At 40.7% G+C, this 18,592-nt stretch overlaps 1 protein-coding gene across 1 annotated transcript; it reads right to left on the reverse strand.

The window, feature by feature from the left end:
* Positions 1-1,364: 1,364 nt before the first annotated feature.
* ppp1r12c (protein phosphatase 1, regulatory subunit 12C) lies at positions 1,365-16,687 on the reverse strand. Its single transcript, XM_071540140.1, has 20 exons — positions 16,350-16,687; positions 15,940-16,114; positions 15,695-15,825; positions 14,565-14,683; positions 13,968-14,127; positions 12,467-12,611; positions 12,161-12,235; positions 11,950-12,029; positions 11,699-11,811; positions 11,522-11,589; positions 10,531-10,661; positions 9,450-9,537; positions 8,609-8,726; positions 7,679-7,794; positions 6,631-6,701; positions 5,973-6,012; positions 4,849-4,953; positions 4,268-4,318; positions 3,627-3,677; positions 1,365-2,666 (listed from the first exon to the last, which is right to left on the reverse strand). Exons 1-20 carry the CDS (start codon positions 16,583-16,585, stop codon positions 2,580-2,582), a joined length of 2,160 nt encoding a protein of 719 aa, XP_071396241.1. The 5' UTR covers positions 16,586-16,687; the 3' UTR covers positions 1,365-2,579.
* Positions 16,688-18,592: the final 1,905 nt, after the last annotated feature.

The raw sequence follows: 18,592 nt of genomic DNA on the forward strand, positions 1-18,592 counted from the left end.
CCTGTTACCTGGACAAATAAGGGTGTAGTGTTAATAAGTGAGTCATCTTTCAGATTTTTGATTTTTTTGATTAGGTGTTTTGAAATCTTTGCATACTAGGTTTCTGCACTCTCAAAACATCCTATTTTTAACCATACAAATCAGACCTGGTTTTTTTCACTGCTGTTCCAAACAGTCTGAATCAGATATTTTCAGACATTATAGTGCCTCAACTCTGAGATAAATCTGATATACGACCTGACATATTTTATCTGGACAGTCAGATCCAGTTTCTTTAATACCTGACAGAGAAAAGTAAGGTCAAAGTTAATGTATCTCTTTTTGTAGAAAACTTATGCTCAGTGAAAAACACGTTTGTAGCCTGAGCTTCAGAAAATGTGATATATGACGTATTCTTTATCTTTTTAGGATGCCTTAACTATTTGATTAAATGGACACAAACACAAAACGGAATGAAAATATAAAAAGTTTCCCATGTGCCAGTATAAGTCTTTAAATTTGTCTGGCAGCATGGTGTCATGAGTCATCTTAAGATCTTTACTCACAAAAATAGTTCTTTGAGAATAGAGTCAGTTTTTTAAGTGTTGACAGATGGACATCAGGTAGTAAATGTTTTCCAACATGGATAAATAAGGTTGGAGTGAGAAGCGTCCTGGTGGCTCAGTTGGCTAAAGCCTGTACCACATAACTACAATGTCCTGGGTTTGAATCCAGCCTGGGACCTTTGTCTCATGTCATCATCCTCTCTCTCCCAATCTTACCTGTCTATCTCCACTGTCAACTATCAAACCAAAAATATCTTGCAATGAAACCCTTAAAATGATCATGGTTGTCAACTTATTGCTTCTTCTGTCAAGTGTACCAAAAGCACGCTCTGTTCTGTCAACAATTTAAGCCTCGTTCTCCTTGTTTGTTGATGTTATGTCACCACATATAATCTATGAATTTGATATATATCTTCGTATGTATATAAGCGTCCTGGTGGCTCAATTGGCTAAGATACGTAAAAAACGTAACCACAATGTCCTGGGTTCAAATCCGGCCTGGGCCTTTGTCGCATGTCGTTCCCCCCTCAACTATCAAATAAAAAAAGCCAAAAATGCCCCTTCCAAAAAAAAGTTCGAATGAATCATGCTTGTTATACCCAACTTCTTCGTTCTTATATACCAAAAGCACACTCTGTCGTTTTAAGAATTTAAGCACACCACTTTCTTTCTTTGTTGATGTTATGTGACCACAAAATGTAGGAACTTGATATATATCAGTATCTATAAATGAAACATCCTTGACCTCCTCTTTATGACTTCCTATAACGATGCCCCGCCTGCTTCAGCACCACAGAAACAACACAGCCTTTATCCTTAATGGCCATACTGTATTTTATATTTGACAGTGTACTTTTGCCAAAGCAAAATAGAAATATTAATTACAAATGTATATAGAAAGGCACATCGTCAAAATACAATTTGGCATGCACTGAAGTTGTTTGTTTGTTTTTTTAAAAATCGCAGTAAACATTCAAAAGACTTGACCCATCTTGTCTGTCTGTGAAACAACAGGTCTCCATCACAGGGCGAGCACTAGAGTAGGGGCCAATTCACTTTCAATTCCACCCAGTCAAAATTGCAAATTGAAATTCACTTACAGTACTAATGGATAGAGCATGCATTCTCCATAACCTTTCCAAAGATTTGATATCTTCTGCAGAAAATCCACTTCCTGAATTGAATAAATTTAAAAAGAGTTGCACCTGTCATCCACCCAACATTCTCTGTCCATTTTGTTTTGTTTGTTTTTTTACAAATGAGACCACTATTACACCGTTACACCACTGGGTCAGGAGAGGGCCCCTGTACATAAATATACACATTAAATATACATTCAGAGAAGTGGGGAGGAAATAGACATGCAAATACAGTTTGGTCCAACTTTACAGTAGTCAGCTCAAATAGAGAATATCGACCCAGACTCGTCCTGAGAGAAACAGACTGACCACTTTGAACTTTTCCCCCAAAAGGACATGCAAAACCGGACAGAAATGGGAGTCGGTTTTTGGCACATTTACGTTTCTATTTTTTTTGTCTTATTCTACCGTCCCACCCCCCCCCCCACTCCCCTCAGGCACCTGACTTGACATTTCCCCGTCTAGTAGTACACTCTCTGCACTGTGCATGGCTTTAAAAGTCTCTCAGTACATATTTTCTACAACAAAAGTAATGGAGGAGCAAAGCACATAAAATATTCCAGTTAAAAAAAAGAAAAATACAACAATAAAAACTGATCATAACAACAGTCGATTGGAACAGGAACACCCTACAGTACCCTGTCAATCCATAGGAGGTGCAGTTCAGCTTGTTATACAGTAGATTTGCCAAAACACACAGGCCCAACCACAGGAGAATAACCCCACAATCTACATCGTGTTCCAGTTACCGAACAATTGTCTGTTGTCTGTCTAACATACTGTTGGTCATTGACGCCGGGGTCTCCGTTTTCCCGCTTTTTTATCTTGAGAGTTGGGCAAAAGAAGACTCCTTTTAACACTTTTTTGTCTCCGTCTGTGGAGGTTTTAAAAAGGTTCATTTAGAGAGTTTGCTGATGACTCGAATGAGCGCGGCGTTCTCATCCTTTAGCCTCTGGTTGTCCGCTCGGAGGTCCACCAGAACCTACAGGAGCAAAAGCAGACGTGGGGATTTAGTTAGTTACTTTTTCTCTATATGCCATTTGTTCTTCTTCTTTGTTTAGCATCTCTCCATCTTATACGATCATCCAAAAAACTGTTGTTGTGCAAACCTTGTAACTCCAATTGTGGTGATCGTGGTTTATCTTCGATTGAAGGATTAAATGCTCCTCTATGGGTTGAGAAAACTTTATGACCCCTGGGCTTATGAAACCCTTTCAGATCCCACTGGATAAACTAAGCATGTTGCATGCTTGTCAAGCTAAAACCAAGGCTGTTTTCTTTCAGGTGCATTAGGTTTGATTTTTACTGTCCCATGGCACAAAATAAGCACAATATATCTGCAGGGGGTTGATAGGGTTGTTGATCAATACCAATGACTCACCACTTAATAGATACTTAGATTTCTGGCTTTCAAAACTCCCTGCCTGACCAGTACTCTGATTTGGAGCAAAATTTGCATTTTCAACTGCTCAAAGATGGAGGACGGTGCTGTGAGCGTGCGACCAGCATCGCAACACATTTCGTCCTCAAGCCAAAAAAGCAAATGACAAAGCAGCATCACTTTGCATCTTGATACTTTACCTCTTCAGTAGACGTTTCTGTTGGATCTGCTTACCTGTCTCTATTGTGAAAATGTTAGGCCATTACAGGCCACTATAAGCTCCTTGGTCACAGATGGAGGTCGATAAAAGTCCAAATTAATAAATAAATTAGTTAATATCCCTTTAATTCTTGAAAAATTGACATTTTGGAGATACAAGATTTTCACCTGACAGCAGCATTTTGTCTATTGTCAGGCTGCTTCTAATGCTAGTGACCTAGGGATTCAAGTTTATTCAACTCATTGTAAAATTCTTTGGTTTAGAAGAGCATCAGTCAGCTAAATTATTAAAACTAAGTAATTAGATTCAGCATTAAACTGTGTTAAAATCAGCATCTGTACCTTGAGTTCGTCCTCCAGCTCCACTGCTTTCCTCTGGAGTGCCAACTTCTCCTGTGGAAGGAGGAGTGTGAATATCACTTGCTGACTGAGAGCTGACACAAGAGTTTGAGAGCTAATGTTTCATTTAGCGACAAAAAGATTTGAGTGCAGTGCATATTCCGATATATCAGACATCGAGGCCTAATTCTGAGAGAGATAGAGGCGCAGCTCAACTTATAGAGCTGCTTAGCTTTACTGAAATTCTTTGGCGTCTTACTGATAATTAATCCCATCTTCAAAACCAAGTAGAAATTTAGAAAACACATCAGCCTTCACTGTTTGGATTCACAACAACTCAGAACAAATAATGAAAGCTGCAGTTTAACTTCAGCAAATGCAACCCACACAGATACAGAACCACAAGAATCCTTTACTGTGGGGGATTTGCCTTTTGCTTGATTCAGAAAATAAACGGTATAAATTCTACAACTTCTACTGCATAGATTGAGGAAAACTGTTGTGATATACAGTATAGCTGGACAAATGTCCTCTACTGAACCTTTACTAAGATTATTCAGTTTCAGTTCTCCGCATATCTTGTCTTGTCATCGATTGAAGGCTTGTTCCTGGAAGGGCCAGACATAATGACAAAGCAGACTTACAAATCGCTCCAGCTCCAGCAGAGCCGGTCTCTCTGTGCTGCTCTCTTGACTCTGCCATGGAGAGAAGCAATATTTACAATTTCACACAGGTGACTTCAGTATCTACAGAAATGGTGCAGCGATGATGAACTGAAGAGTTTCATTCCAAAATAAGATATTCACCCACTGAAAAACACTGGCATCTAGTCTTGTAAAATGAGTGACAACAAAAAGCAAAACAAATCAAGGTACTGTACTTCTCAAAGAATAGTCATTAAATGAAGTGCTTGAATTGACAAAATCTTAACAGGAAAGACCTTTAAAGACCGGATCGTGTATATTTTAGAAATGTTACAAACTTTAATACTAAAGGTTTGATTATCCATACTTCTACAGCACTTTTCAAATCAAACACATCAACAAGCAAACAACTATAAGGGAAGACCTGTGCTGCTGTTGACATTAACACCCATTGCTTGTTATGGTTGAATCAGACAAAAACCAGAACCCATGTTAGCATTTTGGAATAAAACTCTCCCATTCATGATCTAACACAAACTGTCAAAAGGTCTGACTGCTGTGCGACAGCAAACCTGCCGAACCTGTCTCAGTCTCTCCAGCTCCACTTTGTTCTGGCTGAGCAGCAGCTCCGTCTCCTGCAGCTTGTCCTTCAGCGCGCTGTTCTGCTGCAGCACCTGTAGGTACAGCTAGAGGGAGACACACACACACACACACACACATACACACACATTGCTGAATCACACCAACACTGGAAGTAACTAATTACACATACTCCAGTTACTGTAATTGAGTGGCATTTTTGTGTACTTGTACTTTTTAGTATTTTTTACATTTTTTATTTTACTTTTACTCACGTCCATTACAGAGTACAAATTTTGTGTCTCTCCATAATCATAAAAACTGGATCAATGATCAGTCAGCAAAGAAGAGAAGAGTAATCTGGCTTTACTTTGGTTTTGCACTTTATTTTGTAATTATTATTATGTAATTATTTTGTAAAATAATGTAGTTTGACCTCTGCCCTCTCGTCCTTTTAGATTTGAATGGAAAAGATCACATGTAACAGTGTTCTCTTTTCTGGAAAAAAAAAAAAAAACTCAGTAACTTATAACTTCTCTTAACTTCTACTCATTTTAAATTAGCTACTGTTTACTTTAACTTAAGCAGATTTTTTACACCAGTACCTTTAGCTCTTCTTAAGTAAAATATCAGCAAGGTAACATTACTTTACTTGAGTAGGATGTTTTACTGCTCTTCCCACCCCTGGATAGATAGAAGATGAAGAAAAAGAGATCTAACCAGTATGGGAAATGTTCTAGAGATAAATCTTCAGATAAGTGGATGGATAAAAGCCACCAAAGGCAGGATTTCTACAGTGGCCTTTTGACTTCGACTTCAGTGATATTTCAGCAAGGTGCTTCTACTTGGGCGGGAGGTTTCAGTACTCTTCCCAGCGCTACATCGCACTCCTTCAGAGGACGGTGACCTGAAGATAAGTCCTTCATGAGCGCAGTTGGAAATAATTTGGATGAGGTTACGCAGCCTGTCAGGGGCTTCTGCTCATTTCTCTTCAGAGCCTGTTCGGCATCATTCCTCTCTCCTGGTCTGTACAGATTTTAGCCACCACTCGCTTACACACCTCAGGTCTGTTATGTGTTTGTGTGGAATGTGTGAGAGTGGAAAGTGGAGTGGGTCAGACACATACCATTTTGTAGTCGCGTGACAAGTCTCCCAGTTGAATCTCACTGCAGAGACATAAATAAATTCAGTGTAAAGTCACAAATTACTTTTTTTTTTTTACCTTGTTAGCTAATTCCCCATATCATAACATACACATAGTTAACAATATATACCAAAAAGGTTTAATCTTTATCTTATATCAAAATCCCATTTCTTTTACTTTAAACTGGGTATTTTTAGTGGTTACTTCATGGTGTTCCAGTAGCCATTCATAAAAATTTCAACCAAAATCACAGATTTTTTTTTTTTAACAATCCCCCCCTCTGCCCCTCCCATCATATAAAACCTGCAACTTAACAACATTCAAAGTGACATGGGTACATTGGTGCATTTTTGGTTGTTTGGTTTTCTTTTACAAAAACAACATGGTTGCATCCTGGTGGTTGGAATTTGTTCATTTTGAAGAATCCTGCTCAAGATTATACACAAAGCATTTCTGAACAGTCCCTCCCTGCATTGTGTCCCATCGCAACATCCTGTTTCAAAAGGGACTACGTTGAATTACAGAAGCAAGACACCATCAAAAGGCCGTTTCCTTGTGATTTTAATGTGACAGAGAAAAAAAAAAACCATTGTTAACAAATGCAACTGGATGTATCAGGAATAAAAGTAGTGCCACTTACTTGGAGGTTCTGTTAATGTATGTATCATCAGTATAGGCCGTGTTCATAGCATCCTCATCCTCATTCTCATTCTGAAAAACAAGGTTCAGGTCATCAGCTACGCAGAAATACAGTCAGAACCTGACTTTTGCAATCCTCTCTTCGTATCCAATTTACCATTTGACACAACAGGACTGATTCATTTAACATCACTCAGATAATTCTGTCATGTTCAAAGCTTCTGTTAAATTTCCTATACACCCACACTTGTAACCACATAACAGGGTCATCTAAGTATAGATCTCGTAACCGAAAACAACCACTCATATCTGCACTTATGTGTTGTTTAGCAACCATTTTGTTTATCTGCTGTTCCAAGAACTTTGCTGTCTATTGCTGTGCATCGTAACCTAACAACACCCATAGAGATTAAACTGTTTAATCTCTAGAGATTAAAGAGTTTAATTTCTATGACAACAACTCGTTGATTTTAATCTTTTTTTTATTTCTTATGTATTCATTATGTTATTCATCTTTCTTTAACAACAAAACTTAGTAATGTTTAAAATGTTGACTACTTTCACATAAATGTTTGTAATTCCTGAACTTTTGCAATAAAAAGTTGAAAAAAACAACACCACCACCTTGTAGCAGTTTCAAAATCTCGGCCTCTCGAGGCTTATTGCTTAAATCTCTTCTGTGTTGTTGTATTGTGTAATTGTGTGCAGTCGACAAAATACCAACTGCAAAACAGACTGTACAGATTGACATTTTACTAGCTAATAGAAACTCCAGTCTTGATGAGTTCAACTCAGCCAAGTTCCACTGTGCTGAAGTGAATATTAAGTTACAACATGACAGTGAGGAACAGGTTATGCTATTCTTTCCCCCACTTGCATTGTTCACACATTGCTCTAAAAGCTATGAAATAAGACATGAATTAAACAAAGTTGTAGACAAGTAAATAAGTACAGAAACGGATGAAGATTTACTATACTCTACTAAGCTGTGAAAAGACAGCTCTATATTATATTATGTGTGCTGATGATGATGAGAGCTCCTCTCTTACCTCTCCACCCAGCAGAGCGATCCCCGTGGAGCGTCTCTCTCTCCTCCCCCTCCGTCTGTCCCTCACTCCCAGCCGGCTCTCTCCCTCCGGCTCCACCTGCTTCACCGGGTCAGTATCTGGAACACATGAGGTTCAGCACAATAACATCATGACAAAGGTTTGTGATGGGGTTGCCCGACAAACTCTTCTGATTGTCATTTTCACCTCAGGACCATAGGGATTTTATCCTGTCCGGCTGGCTGGATGTGATTACTATTGCAGGACAACGTTGGCAATGTAATCTACTATATTATGATTTTAACGCAATCTGGACTGCATATATGTATTACTTTATTTCTCGTATAAATTACAAATGGGGTGTATCACTTCTGTCATATTCCAGAATAACCCTATCGTACCAAGTATTTGTAATGTGTCAAAACCACATAGCATTGATCGGGATGCTATGCGGATCCCTCCTCTCTCGCGCTCTCTCTCTCTCTCTTTCTCATATGCGGCAAATGGTCAGCAGATGTACCCCTGACCCACAACGACATGAGTACATGGTACTTGCCCCAAACCACCGCTGACGCTCCAGGCTTAGCAGTAGTGGCCCTTAGTGCTACAGTGACAAAACCACATTTCCTCCTCACTACTCTGAAGAGCACTCCACCCAGAATGCGCTCATTACATGCTGTATTTTTAATAACCTTGCACTAACAGCAAACAGAGATGAGACATTAGCCACAAGGCAAATGCTGGTAAATTCTGGGTGTGGCTGGTAAACATATTTACTCTGTCAGCCGCTTTGGCAGGCATCGTTTAGACGTTTCTCTCTATTCCAAAAATCAATTTAGCTGGTAAAACAGTGCAAGTGGGGAGTGAATTTTGGAATCCTTAAGTCACTGTGACTGGGATCAGTTCATTTTCTAACATTTGAACCTCACTCACCCCTCTCAGCAGGCGTGAGAGTGACGATGGGGCTGACAGGCTGGATGGTGCGAGGTGGCAGATCGGCAGCTTTGCTCGCGCTCTTCTCTGCCTCTTTCAGGTCTGTGAGAGTCACTCCCTGTCGTGACAAAGCAAAAACACAACAGTTCATAGGCCTTGTGTCCACTGGGCATCTTTAACCACTTGGTGCTGAACAGTTTCTTGGGGAGAGTGTTGGTGTTGGCTCTTGCTTTTGCTGTGAGACAACTGAAAAGCTGTTTGCAGCCCAACTCTCTCGTGAAAAGTTTAAATATTTAAAACTTCTCTGAACATAAGCTCTCGGCTCTGTCAGGAACATTCAAAAGGTGCATCATTTCCATTGTGAATTAGAAGAAACAGAAGCAAGTGCTGTAAAGAAGTTCACAGGGGACAAGCCACCAAAATCTTACTACAAAACACAGAATGGTGGCTAATGGCAAATTGGTACAGTATGTAAGCTATTTCAAAGATGCGTGATCTGTAGACAATTACGTATATATTTTTTTAAATGATTCAGCTCCCTTCATACTGAAAAAAAAGACATAAAAAGACATAAAATTGAAGATGATTCACTGTGTTCACAGCAAAGATATATTTGAACGTCCCTGATGTACAGTAAATCCTGTGATGGATGCAGTAACCACACTCTAACACCTACAGTTTCACTGGGTAATGTGACAAAAAAAAAAAGTAAAAATAGAGTTGTACTGGTTACTTAGTTGGCAAAGACCCAACTCAGATCAGAAAGTCGTCTGTTGTCATAGTGAACTGTAAAACTGGTTTTGAAGATGCATTTAATTCAGACGTCCTCAGTGACCGGTACCTGAGTGGAGCGGCGAGACTGGCGCATTAGGCGAGAGCGGGCTTTCCTCTGAGACTCGGACTCCTCGTCTCTGACTGGAGCCTGGAACCTGAAGGGATAAACATCCATAAATCAAATGCTAGTCAGGAGAACTCCGGTCCACATAGGCAGAAAAAAACACAAACATTTTAAAGGCATCCCTCGACATTTTGGAGTTTAGTTAGTTGCTCTTCTTTCACCAAGCACTTGTCATATTATAGGGGCAAAAAAATCATCAAAAATCAATCATGCATTTATCCTTCAGCTACCCTAAAAGTGCTTGTTCACATTACAAATAGAAACCAACGGGAAACTAATGGGAAACAGAAACCAAGCTTGTGGCCAATTGTGGCTTGACAAAAGAAAGCTAGATATGTTAATGCAGATGTTTTCTGTTACTTAAAAAGTGCTAGGTGCTATGTGTAGCATTTCAACCTTAATAAATCATTACCACAATATTTTCGAGACATTAGTATTATTACTGTAAACAAACCAGACCACCATCACAGAGAACATTTGCAGCCTCTACTGGCCTCAAAAGTGCATTTTACATTATGTACCATCGGTTGGATTTTGCAAGACATCTGCTGGATTGTTTCATGGCACAAAAGAGGAAGAAGGCGTTGTTCTTCCAGCGCAAACAGAGCTAAAGCTTTCAGAGTTTCTCACAATGGCAGATGCTTTATGTGACAAGAAGCAACGGGATTTAAGGGAAATGTGGTCTTAATTTTGAGAAACACTAGCACTAGCAATACCAGTGGTGTGAGATAAAGGCTACCAATCATCTTGATCTACAGTCTCATTTGTTTACAGTAATTAAACCAAGGTATCACAATTAATTTGATTTTTAAAAGCTCAAAAATTCTAAATGTCAAGGCATCCTTTAACACATCTACGATCTGTTAAAGTACAGCTTTCCCCACCAGCAGAATCACAGTAGGGGAAAACTAGAGGAATATACAGTATATGAGGTGAACGTCTCAAGAGAGTTCAGGGTTTTGCATACAATTATTTCTAATGTTTTTTTTCTGTTCCTGCTCAACCCTTGTGTGTTGTTTCTTACTTGCGCCTGTCAGCGTTGGGCGTGTTGGGACTCTCAGCCGTGGAGTCCCTCTTCTGAAGAGTGGGCTGGACTCTCGCTGTGCGGTTTGCTCGGTCCTGCTCCTTCTCATCCTCATCTTTCTCCTCTGGAGTCTGGATCACATAAGAGAAGAAGAAAAGCTTAGATTTCTTACTGGAATGCTTAACTGTAATCAAACCTAGGTCAATTAAAATGTGATCAATCGTCCTAGTGGGGAAGCATACTCAGTAATACCAGAGTATTTAATTTCAAAGTTTTAGCTAGCACAAAAGCCTACACATCTAAAGTTTCAACAGAGGTTTTCATTGGGTGTGTATCCTATTGTGCGGGCTAATACCTTTGAATTAAATGGATTAATTTGTCACTTCTTTTTTATTGGTAAATGTATTAATTTGAGCATTATTCTTCCCATTGGGACAATTTATTGCCACTGCTAGTTTGGGATTGCATCATGAGCCAAACATTTTGACCTTTTTTTTTTTTGACTGCAAGGATTCTTAATAGTGTGCTCAATCAGCAAAACTCTTAAGTGTTTTCTTTTGCCTGTTTGGCGTAACAAATAGATGGGGTTTACCCCATCGGGACAATTCAGATAGTGTCAGGTACGCTGTCAATCAAAAGTAAACTAAATTGGCTGTCAAATACTTTCCTGTCATTGTCTAAACTTTCTACCAATTATATAGTCCTGTTTTGCAAACGACACTCATCTAGTACAATGAGCTGGTTAAAACAAACAATGTGCAAATACTTCTTGCTCCCGGATTAATGATCCACCTCCCTTGACACTGAAAAGAAAGACTGATAGCTGCCAGCCATGTCACAAATGAACAAACACATTTACAATCCATGTTGGACTGATTACCTAATGAAATACAAGCTCGATCCAAATGTCTGTTGTCGCATTAAAAAGTGAAAACTATTGGTGAGCGAGTTCCTACATCTACTTCACTTGTTGGTGCTGCCTGAGTCTCACCTTATCAGCAGGACTGACTGTGGATGTGGTCACACTCTCACTGTCCGGGGTGGACACAGTGGAGCTTTCTGTGAAAAACAAGAACCAGCATACTTTTAGAATCAGCACAATCTCTAAATGCATTTAGAGATAATGTATTGTTGGTGGACAACTTTTCCACCAACAATACTGATTTACCAGGGCTGCTCTCTCTCTCCTCGCTCAGCTCCAGGCCTCCGGACACGCCTCTCTCTTTAGACTGGTCCTGCACGTTCATCTTGTCTTTACTGCTCATCCTGCATACTGAGCTCCTGGAATGCATAAGAGGGAGACAGATGCTAACATGAAGGTACATTTTATTTTATTTATTATGCTAGGTGTGCAAAGGAATGGACAAATAAAAACTCTGGAAATTACAACTGGAATAAACCGTTCTCAAACTCACTGACCTCCTGCGTTTGTTTTGGGCGTTTGCAGCAGTGGAGCCTGACTGGTTTTGTCTGTCCAATATGGACTGTTCATTACGCCACTGCAGAGAGACACAGTTATCAGTGATGAGACACAGGATAACTGGACTTGTATGACACACAAAAGCACAGCAAAATAATGGCAAGTAAAGATAAACACTTTTCACTTGTCAAAACAAAAGGACAATCTCACGTTGGCTTGTTTCTGTGACAAGTCCTCCAGAAGCGCCTCAACACTTTCATCAGCTACATCAAACGGTGTCTGACCCTGAAAAGTCCATTTCAAAATAAAGACAAAATGTTACAAAAATGGAAAATGAAATACAAAATAAACTGCAAGTCTGCGTAATATCTGTAAAATCTTCTCTATAAAATGGCATGCCAAGTTCTGGTTAAATGTCAGGCAGACTGGTCTTCCTGTCAATCAAAGCATAGGCTAAACATACAAGACATTTGCAGGCTGAAACAAAACCATGATTCATCTTTCTGACTGCCTCACCCCATTGCTGCGGGCCTCCATGTTGCACAGCTGTTCAGCCAGTATGCGACAGGCATCGCCCTGGCCCCAGTGCGCTGCAGCGTGGAGGGGCGTCCAGCCGTCACAGTCCATGGCCGACACATCCAGCCCACACTGGCACAGCAGCCTGCACAACACAACAGCAAGGTGACAACTAGGACTCAAAGATACTGACAAAAAATCGAATTGCGATTATTACTGCGACTGCGATTTAAACTGTGATTCATATCATCAAAGTCAAAGTTTTTCTTGTCATACATTTTTTTAGAACTTTAAAATTGTTTGAAGCAAAGTGATTTTGTAAAAAAAAAAAAAAAGATAGATGTCGGTGTGAAGGATTTACTGAGTTTGAGTATGATGAAAGGTTTTCATCAATATTGTACTTGATTCATGGACCAAAGATTACCCAGAGCTCTAAAACTCCTCCAAGCTCCTTGTTTAGAAATCCATTTTGGACGCCCCTCTCTCTTAAGCAATTAATTGCAGCCTCTGCGATTTGGAAATTGCATAAGTTCATGCGATTTAGATTTTTTTCAGCTCTAGTGACAACAGCAGAGTAGCAGGGATGGCATGAGACAAAGTATGGCAGAATGTAGAGATTGTACATTTTTTAAGGTTATTTCTTGGGGAATTTCTATTTTTTTTTTTTTTAGGCATTTTTAAAATCACGTTAAATAATCAAATTAATATTCATCTCACTGAACCAAATCGTAATGTTAGGTATGATGTCTAACAGAAATATTCAAATAATATTCCTACCATACCTCATTTTATAAGAGTTTTTAAGTAAAATTTGCTTGTCATCATCAATTTAGACAGCAGAAATGAGTGTCACGATATTAAAATATCTTCATATCATCACGATATGATTCTACTGAAAGACGATAAACGATAATATTGAATTATCGCCCAGCCCTACGCCCATTCTTGCCATTTTTTTCATGAACAAGCACGTCACATTTTCATTAATTTCTAGTAAGGTATTTTATCAGTATAACCACAAACAAAACACTGGTTAACAATGTCAAAGTAATTCAAAAACCGTGCATTAAACCTCTAAGTCAAACCACTAGGCCTGTTACCAGACATGCAGCCAAACCCTGTTGTGGCCCATACCGTAATGACAACAATGCCGTTCCCCTTTTTACCACAACTATTTGTTGACAAGATGGGGATCTGGGCTGTAACACTGCCTACTGATAGCAGGCTTAGGAACTAGGAAAACAGAAGTAACCGCATCTGTAAGAAGACTGACAAACTGACTCACTTGAATTACTCCAATCTATGGGGGTTGGGGGGGTGTTTGCGTTTTCGCAGGAAAAAGGGAGAAACATGCCACACAAGGACATTTCCAATCACAGATGTTCAGCCTCTAGCTGTCCAATAACAGACACCTTCACATTAACGTGCAGAGAAAATAAAGAAGTCTTTCCAGGCTCAAATATATCACATATCCAACATGAAGAAGGTCAGAGATACACACTTGATGGCCTCCAGGTAGCCCTTGGCTGCAGCCACATGCAGCGGGGTGGCCCCGGTCCTGGGGTGTCGTACGTCCATAGGCGGGCCATCAGTCAGCCAGGTCCGGGCGTCTCTCATGATCTGCTCCTCCTCCAGCCGCTTGGCCGCCTCCAAGTCCACACCTGGACACAGACAGAAAAATGTTAAAGACATGCATCTCTAGCTTTTCAAATAAGTGCCAAGGACAGGAGGCACACACTGTTGGGCTTTGCATGAATCATACAGAAAGGAGAAGTTCACTTTCCACTCTCTGTTCCTCAATATTCCTCAATTTACAGGGAGGCTTGTGACACTTCCACATCACCTACCGGTTCTGCACTATTAAAAAGGATGTATTATTTTCAACACATCTGTGTGTGGAAACACAGAAGGGAAAATAACAAACAATTGTTATTTTTCTCACATTTCAACACATTTTAATAACAATATTGTGTCAATATGTGAGTATACTGTGCGTTATAAAGAGACAAAAACGTTTTGTCCCAGACTGAACACACACATGTTGTAAACAACACATTTCTTTTATGAGTGTGTTTGGTTCTTACAGAACAGCACTCACCCTGTCTCTGTGTGTATTCCTGAAGAAGGGACTCGGTGGCCTCGTCTTCAGCAATGTCAAGAGGAACGTCGCCGTCACAGTTCACAGCAGAGAGAGACGCACCCTGCTGCAGAAGGAAACTAACACACCAAAGATGGACAGACTGAGAAACAGTTTACTCCAACACTGTTAAAGTCTAGACAGGGACAACAGACTTTCAGTAGAGAACCCCTATCTTATTACATTATCTGTATATGGGGGAGTGTCTAATTTCAAGTTTGGATCTAAAAAAGAGGCCAAAAGGCATTTACATTATCCACAGATAAGGAACAAGAAACCAAAGAAAAAAGAAAGGTGCATCAATTCTAAAATCTTCTCGGCTGCATGTGTGTGTGTGGCTGCGTGCCAGCCTATTCATGCTTTAGCCGACTTGTGGTCACGCCAAACACGACAACAATGTTTGTATTGTTGAATGCAGAAATACTCTGGCACCCACGCTGCATATTCACGTCCCCACAGTGGCAAATACTACCCTTATTACACAGCTGTTACACTGGTGTATTCTCCTGACTTGAAGTATGTTTTTTTAGATGTTTTTATGTACCATTATCCTGTCTTAGTGTTGTCCTATAAGGGATGGGACGACATGCTTACCTCACGATACGATTTGATACGCAATATGGGGTTCAGGATTCGATACAACCACGACACGATGTAATAGATAAAAGTTCAATGGCAACAAAGTATGAACTTATGTTTATTTCTGAGCCACAGCTCTTTCTAGCAATGGCATTGGCTTGCTAGAATGTAAACAACAATGTAGAAATGTCATTACAAAGTGTAAATAAGACAATTTCGATGGAATGATTGTGAAACTGTGATGGGCAAGCAATCTCATTTGTGATTACCACAGCAGAATAAACTGGTGCTTACATCGTGATTCATTTTTCTGCTCCACAGTGCCTACTGTCACATTTTTGTATTGCAATATATTGAGTTGCGATATATAGCAGAGTTCAACTTAGGGCATAGGGATGGGACCCCTATGCCCTAAGTTGAACTCTGCTAGCTGCAAAATAAATGGAACCTTGGGGATAATAGAGCTTTACTCTACTGCTCTACTGTACGAACTTAAGAGATATGCTACACACTCTGCAATGTCCAGATGACCACAGGAAGCGGCTACATGCAGCGGTGTCCATCCCTCACTGTCAACCTGGTTCACATTGGCACCTTGGTCCAAAAGAAAGGACACCATCTCCACGCTGCCATCAATACAAGCCTATGCAGAGGAGAGGGGGGGAGAGAAAGAGAAACAAAAACAAAAACAATGCAGCTGCAAAACGATTCCTCACTGATCACGAAAGTAAACAACATGACTGAATGCATCCTTTACCTGATGAAGGGCAGTGATCCCATCGGCGTTGGCACAGTTGATAATCTCGGTCACATCCTCCCCGTTCCTCCTTTGGGTCTCCCTCGCCTCCTTCAGCATCTCCTGGGCCTCCTCTGTGTCCCCGCTGGCACAGGCGGCCAGGAACTCTGCAGCCCTGTCAAACCTCACCCGCCTCCTGAAAGAGAGGATACGGACAGCTAGCTGACTTCACCGGTTCACTAAGTTTGCTTATTTGCGAGGCAAACGCCGCTGTTTTTCATATGTACACACAAGCAGCGTAGGTGTACAGCAGCTACAAACCTACGCACAACGTTCCTCATCCTAGCTTCCGATGTGCAAACTAAGCTAGCTGGGTGTTAGCTAGCTAGCCGTTTGTTTGTGAATGTTTGACAGGAGATAGCTTTAATCACCGTCGTTTGAGGAGGTGACTGTCCGGCCCAGGGGTCTCCAAGGCGGTCGTTTCATTCCCATCTCCACCGACGGTTTGGTCCCCGGGCTGGTCGTTGTTTACGGCCTCCGTTTCCCCACCATCCTCGGCATCGCCCCGCCACCTCCGCCTGGGCACAGCGGGCTCTCTGTCGGTGCAGGAGCCGGCCCAGCGCTTCAGCTGCTCCCGCCGTTTCGCCTTCGCAGAGTCCCCCATCATTTATCCCAAGGAGGACCTTTTGTTTTTTTTGTTGTTGTTGTTAAATAAAAGATATATTGGAAGGGAAAGACACACCCTCCATGTGTATACTTTCACTTCCTGGTTCTCGCTCTGGGTGTGAAGGCTCGGGTTGTGTTCGAGGTCGTCGAGAGCGCGCAGGGCTGCGCAGACCGGTGTGACGTCACCTCCACCCTTTGCTGTTCAGCCTGTTTTTTTTTTTTGGGGGGGGGGGGAGTAGCTACTGACATGTCTGTACACTGTGCATGTATAGTCTAGTTAAATTCCTGTCACTGTCCCACATGACAATCTGATCTGGTCAGCTTGTGTATGAAATATGAAAATGTCCGCAACATTGGCATGTCTTCCAAAACTATTCTTGGGAGTAAAACAAAAGATGGAAGTGCTACACTGGGTCAAAAAACAAAAACAGGGGGAGTTGAGGTAAAGGGTAAAAATATCAGGTGCTCTTCAAGGATGGGGAGAAAGCCTATTCAATGAATAGGCTAAAAAAAAAACTTCTGGTAGGCAGTCAAGCAGGGATCCGAGGCACTCAGATTTTGAAGGTTAAAAATCGTTTATTACAACATGCATGATGGATAGACCAATGTGTTTCGACTCAGGAAAGAGTCTTCATCAAGGTACACCTCATTAGGGTTAGGTAGGTTACGTCAGCTTTGTTGTGTCTTTTCAACAAGCTGTTTTGTGTCCTGTGCTTTGTTTTGTTCCCTTGTGTTTTATTTTGTTTGAATACTGTACTGCATCCTTTTGTTTTGTGATTGATTGTTCATTAGTCAGATCTAGGGAGGCTTGTTCTCTGTAAAGTCCTTTGAGACAAGCTTTTGTGATGAAGGGGTATGTAAATTGACTTGACTAGTCTATGAATATTCTTAAATAGGTATTTGGCCGTCCACTGTTAAGCCTTTAGGATATTGACGACGACGCTCATGTTTGCTTCCACATGTGAAGACAAGGAGTCCTTAAAGCACTGGGCCAGGAATAACAGATGACAAGTGCAAGCTAAGCATAAATTATTTTGTTAAAGCTACAATATGCACATTTTGTATACCTTGAGCAAGTTCCCACTCCAACAGTTGTCACTTATCTTGATGAGCTGTCAACCATAAAATGCCATCCAACCTGCATTCCTGAGGGTCACCACAGGCGTTGAAGAAGCCGACAGCAAATGCAGGCAATCTGAAATAAATAAAAGCAATGCTGATGTTCACCATGTGTTTGAACAGGTCTTGTCTGCTGCACCTTTATCTTTGTTGTTTTTTGCCTCTTACTGCTTTCCACCATTGCTGTTGTTGCTATAACTTCCCTGTGCTTGGTTGGTACAACCCAGTTCACCGCTGGCCAAGCCCACAGGACAGGGACAAACAGGGTCACAGACAGACAAACACTGATAGTATATAATATATCCTATTTATTTATCGTTATTGTAATGTCAAAAAGTTGCATATTGTAGCTTTAACTAACACACAGTGTGTGTGATAGCAGGCCTAAGCAGGTAAGTTTGTAGCCTCACAAACCAGATGTTTGAAGTTGGTCAAGTTTGAGAATTTGCTCACTTAAAACCTTGAAATTCTCTTACATTATGTTTTCCAGAGACGTACACTGGCCTGTAAGTCAGCCTGGGTGAAACAATGTTAGGCCTACTAACCTCACACAGCTTGTAAACATTCCAGCATGGACATAAGGTCAAATTCCACCTCTGTTAGCATTAGTCCGGTGGATCTATAGGCTGATCGCTGCAGCTCAGTCAGTGACCAGAGGACAAAGAGGAGCCGTAACTGCAAGTAAGTAAATTTTGCTCCATTGCAGTTATTTGTACTGTTCTATTCAGGTGTATCTTATCATAATTTCAGAATGATTAACCGTAAATTCGTCGACTCTTGTTAGAATACACTCTGGTTAGAATAATCCCATATCGTACTTGTTGTGAACCTTGACAGGGGGAATGACGAGAGTGTGGCATATTCCAGTGGGGATCAGAATATATGTATC

This window comes from Centroberyx affinis, unplaced genomic scaffold, assembly GCF_046629955.1.
Source record: "Centroberyx affinis isolate AG114_WGS23_722 - 3 ecotype Tasmania unplaced genomic scaffold, CSIRO-AGI_Caff_v1 ptg000210l_1, whole genome shotgun sequence".
Classification (NCBI taxonomy): domain Eukaryota; kingdom Metazoa; phylum Chordata; class Actinopteri; order Beryciformes; family Berycidae; genus Centroberyx; species Centroberyx affinis.